The sequence below is a fragment of the Lactuca sativa genome, chromosome 8 (assembly GCF_002870075.4).
Source record: "Lactuca sativa cultivar Salinas chromosome 8, Lsat_Salinas_v11, whole genome shotgun sequence".
NCBI classification, from domain to species: Eukaryota; Viridiplantae; Streptophyta; class Magnoliopsida; order Asterales; family Asteraceae; genus Lactuca; species Lactuca sativa.
Window position 1 is genome coordinate 96,243,514 of NC_056630.2, and position 5,603 is coordinate 96,249,116.

General features: G+C 38.4%; 1 protein-coding gene across 1 annotated transcript; it reads left to right on the forward strand.

The window, feature by feature from the left end:
• The first annotated feature begins 375 nt into the window (after positions 1-375).
• LOC111893580 (extensin-like) lies at positions 376-750 on the forward strand. The gene has a single exon (XM_023889659.1). The coding sequence runs from the start codon at positions 376-378 to the stop codon at positions 748-750; it is 375 nt and encodes a 124-aa protein (XP_023745427.1).
• Positions 751-5,603: the final 4,853 nt, after the last annotated feature.

The following is a 5,603-nucleotide window of genomic DNA, read 5'->3' on the forward strand; positions in this document are numbered from 1 at the left end:
ATCAATTCTTTGGAGATTCCGGTTATGAAGGATGCTCTGCTTGCCTCTATCTCTACCTTCCATACGAAGAAGATTATTCTTTCGGATCCCCTTAAGTTTCCTCACAAGGGATCAATTCTTGAGCCCATGTTTAGGTGTGTTTCAGACCAAAGTAAAGTTATGGCTGAATATCGGAAACTTCCTCCAATTGGACCAAGAGTTCTTTCTCCAGAACAACAAGCTGCTCTGGATGTCGTAGACAAGTCTAACAACCGAGGGAAACGAATCACAAAGAAAGAACCTACTGAGGAAGGCAAGTCTAAGTCCTCTAATTCCACAAAACGCAAGACTGGTGAAGGGGAGTCTTCTCATCAAAAGAAAAAGAAGTGAAAGAAGATGTCACGAAGGTCTAAGAGTCCCACTCCTCCATGTTCAGAACAGGCCGATGATAATGAAGATGAGGAAAGTCATCATGACTCACCAAGGGGTAACACTTCTCCCCGATCACCTACTCCAACCGAATCTCCCAATCACAACAGAGTTCCTTCCCCACCTCCATCACCAAAACAGACAATACCCCTATCTGATCCCATTATTACTCCACCAGTCACATCTCAACAAACAACCTTACCTCCACCACCTCCCATCACTTCTATTCCTATTTCCACAACTCCTTTATCATCCCCAATCTTTACAGCATCCACAACCACTACAATTCCTAACCCCACAGTGAATGTCAACGTATCCAAACCGAGAAGACTTCCTTTTTAAGATCAGTGGATTCTCATTTTGACTCTCTTCATGCTACTCTGGCAACCGAAAGTGATTTGAAGGAGGATCTGGCCAAACACAAAGCCACTATTGAAGTCCAGAAGGTGCAGCTAGCCCAAGCAGAGAAAGAAATCTCTTTATTAAAGGTCCAATAGGCTGTCTATAAGAGATGTGCAGGTGAAGTGAAGGACTTGTTGACCAATTTACTTTGTGCTCATGATACTATTTTAACTCTTACAATTCATAATCATCTCACATCCAAACTCCTTCCTGCCCTTGCCATGCTGCATGAAATGAAAGGTGTTTCAGAGGGGTTTGTACCTCCAAAACAAGGGGGAGAAAGTAGTACTCATGTTGTTCAGCCGAGAGTTTTTGTGAAAACAGAAGATGCTCAACCAAGTGTCACAACCGAACTGAAGGATAATGCAGCTTCAGGTTCTGGTTCACAAGTAAATCCAAGGGAGAACATTGATGATACTGAAAGCGAGGAAGAAGAAACAATTGCTGATGCTCTCAAACGAAAGAAAAGAAACAAAGAACTGGATGAAAGTGTGAAAATAGCATAGGAAGTAGAGGAAAGGGAAAGGAGAAACAAAGAAGAAGAAGATGCCCTGAACTGTAAGAAGGCTTTGTTTCCCTTATGGACGAAAGAAACACTTATCAATCAGGCGATTGAGTTTCCTTCTGTCTATTGGTTGGAGCCAGTTGCTTCGTTTGATTGTGATAACTCTAAAGACTCGCAGTTCGATATGCCAATTACAAGGAAGGCTTTTACATTCCATTGTTTTGATTCAACTGCTGAGGTTCCTTTCCCTCACCCAAAGGTTGATCGTGAGCTGATAGACTTTTACTTAAAGTATGGGCAACCGCAATACTTGACTTGGAGCACACAAAAGATCATTACTGTTAAGGTACTCAAACCTTCGCCTGTAGGGAGATTTATCATCGTCAATTTCAAGATCACTCGTGGTACAGCAAACACGGTGTCTATTATCTCTCTTGCGGATCTTCCCAATCTCAATCCTCATGATTGGATTCTGCTATACAACATTTTGCGCACTAACCCTGTGGAATATGAGCCTATCTTAGAACATATGAAGAGAATGTTGGCCTCCTACATCCATGAAGTTGCTACTATGGATCAAGAGATAGCAAAGGTGATGAACAAGAAGCCAATTGTGAAGACTACACCAAAACCAAGGGATGTGAACAAGATGAAAATGGGACAGATAGATTCAACGAATCTTACTGTGATGTTCACGAAAAGCGAAGCTCAAAGGTTTCTGTTTGCTCTGGTAGATAAGCATCTGTTTTCTACTGACTGCTTGGAGCACATTATCAACTTGATACATCGGTGTAAGCAGAAATCAGAAGCTAACAAGAAAATTTTCATTGATATACTGCGTTGGTACATTACTTTCCGGTACCATCTTTTGGCTATCATCCTGAGGATTTTCAAGACTGTGAAGAAGTCTTCTATTGTTAAACAATGTTGAAGTTTCGGCTGCATAGATGCAAAGGGGGAGATTGTTGAGTCCGTTTATGTTGCGTCTAGGGCCTTAAGTTTTGTATCCGGATTAGGCATGTCCATCCGTAATTTTCTAGATTAGCTAATAGGGTTTTACTATAAATATGCATGCATGTATGCATGATAAGTTGTTGATTTTGACGTTCATTCTTGTAAACCCTAAAACACCTCTACAGTCGAAGTTCTTTATCGAGCTCTTCTGAGGTGTTAAAGCATTAATCATTCAACATATTCAGCTCTTTTCTCGTGTTCTTTATTGTCTCTTTATTCGTTAACTTGCATAGAATCATTCGATCCTAAAAGAACTTTGTTCTAACAATCATATTCTTCATCACCAACATGATCATTATCATCATTATCTTCTTTATTACCAACATCATCATTATCATCATCCTCTTTATAGTATAAGGATTCAATCACATAGGGTTTTTCGATCCACTTTTTCATCCTTAAAGTAATAGGAAAATCACCCTGAGATGGAGCAACATTATTAATTTTTTAGGAAAGGGTAAGAATTGGAATGATAATCCCATGACTTTCAAAATAGCCTTCTTCTCGAGACAATATCAAACCAAGCCAATAAGGATAATGAACATTCAATGGCTTCTTGTCCCCAGTAAAACAGTCAACCAATTGATCATGAAGAAGTTGAGCAAAATTTAGTTTCTTATTGTAAACAATAGAATAAAAAATCCTTTGCTCAAAGAGATTCAATTGATCCAAGCTTCTAGTCTTGTGACCAATACATTTTCCAATCACGCTTGTTAAGTATTTCCATCCTACATTAAAACACTAATGAAGAGTGTTCCTGTAGGGATTATGAGTGAGGCCCTTAAGTTTGAAGTTATACCCTAATTTTCACGAACAGATTTGCAACTTTCTTCATAGGGAGTTTCAGAGTAACTCTCAAATCGAGGAACATGAACAGTCGTTCAAAGGGATTCCACATCAATGGTAACCCTATATTGACCATCTCTAATGGCTCCACTAATGGTTTGACCAACAATATCAATCGAGCATGTATAGTAGAACTCACATACTTGTTTAGGGTAGAATGGATCAGGAAAGTCACAGAATGCGTATCGAAGAGGGCATCTTTTGACATAGTTAACAAAATCTTCGATTCCCGAGTTTGTGAACTACTTTGGGATTTCATCCGAGAACACCACATAGGTGGATTGAATGATGATGGTAGAGTCAAGAACATGAGGACCTTTGATGATGTTAGCATTGGGGGTAAACTTGTACAAGGGCTTTGAGATGGTGAAAGCTTTAAGTGAGATGACGATTTAGAGACTTTTTAGAGAGGGAGCTTAATTTCTTGAATTGGTTGTAAAAGTGACCTAGGATGAAGAATTCCCAATTTATACCCAAAAAGTTTCTTCCTTTTTATGTAATCATGAGTGACAATACATACGTTGTAAAGATCTCGTATCCCAAGATAATGAAGAATTTTTTTAGAAGTTATCCAAAAAGTTACCATTAAGACAAGGAAGTTACATAAGTGTGACAAGTCATTAGCAGAAATGATCATCAGCTGAAGCAATCAGCAAATGAATTTACGATGATCTTATAGTAAGTTCGTGATGTTTCCTGATAGTGTCGGCTAAAACTACCATTCACCGACATAGTATTCTACGATCTCATTAGCGTGTGGTTTCATATGCTGAATCATAAATCTCTTTTATTAGAAGGAAAAAGGAAAGAGTGGATATGTACGTGTAATATATCACATACAATGATATACCAATCGACATAAATTTGTCAAGCTCTTATCAACGTATGGTAAATTAGACCGAATCATAACTCTTTTAACAAGAATGTAAGGGCAAGAATGGATTGGTGCGTGTGATAGCCCACGGTGCATAGACTAACCATCGACACAGAATTTTGAACTTTTATTAGTGTGTGGTTTTACAAAGTGAATAATCAAGTTCTTTATTAGAAGACTTGTGGAGGGAATGGATTGTTTTAGTCACGCTTAGGTGGAATCAGCATGAATCATTAACAGTTCAACTCATCAACAAGAAGTGGTTTAAACTTTCATAGAGTAAGTTTCAATCTAGACACAAAGATTCACCGTTAATTCATAATGGTACAATGTCATACCTCAAACTAGCAGGTCAGGGACATGAACAACCCTTTTTCATTTAAAGACCTGACAAGTATTTCTTACGCTGATGACTATGCAATCAGGGTAAGCCATTGGGTTATGCTCAATGTTTCAGCAGAACATGAGACTTGATGCATACAGCAAGCATGCTTCCAACGAAAGGGTCAGGTAAACATGATTCAATTTAAAATAAACACATCGGCCTTTATTTATCAATTCTTTTTTTATTTGGACCAGAAAATCTCACTTTGAGAGACTAGACAATGATAGACAATCAACGTGAAAAGGTGAGTCAATTTTCTTAGCAGATCGTCTCGCTGATGAGAAACTAGAGATACTTACTCACATACAGCAACATGCTTCTAGGGATGATAACGTGTCAAAAGATGCATACCATGCTTAGAAAAGCCACCATCAGATTCCCCTTAAAAATATACAAATACAAACAAAAGAGTTAGTCAAAAAAGAGAATATTCCTAATAGCGAACTATGCGCAACCTTTTTAGAAAGGTGATAAAGACTCGTTCCATCAATTCTTTGGAATTAATGCATTTCCATTTTCCAACATATCCACCACTTGAAATTTCAGTTATAAAAGAGAACAAACAAGATCAGCCATATCACACAAACACAACACAATTCATAGTAAACAGGGAGAGAGAATGCCTTTAATCATTCAGGTTATGCTGATTCATGTTCACCAAGAACAAAAGAAGAACATGAACCAATATTTTATAAACAATGAGTTAGACTGATCCAATATATGTAGTCTTTGAGTTATGAGAGTCACTAAGACAAAACTCGAAGGTTCCATACATTGGGATCCCTGAGGGAAGAGAAGGTGTGATCACTGTCTTGTTGAAGACACCTTTGGATCTTTAAGGTGATGGAGTTACAGTGACAACGTCTCTAGAAGTAACGTGTTATATATCACCTAACTTCATCTCATACCATGGAAAAAGAAATAGGTTGTTCAATAGAGAAGAGATATGTGCCTAGAAGAACACTTGGTGGCACAGTTATCCCCCATCTCCTCTCATCAACATGAAGCAACATGTCAATCAGCGTGTGCAGCAGCATCAGTGAGAGGATAGTTAGTGCTGAATTAAAGATACAGAGTCAGCGTTAACTAGCTCTTACAAGGAGGGTGATGCATTCAAGAAGTGACACGCTGATCTTAGTTAGTTAAGATCATTGTTGAGAGGAAAACGG

Bases quoted from the DNA above. Each gene is read 5' to 3' on its own strand.
- LOC111893580 (XM_023889659.1), top strand. From the start codon at position 376: ATGTCACGAAGGTCTAAGAGTCCCACTCCTCCATGTTCAGAACAGGCC.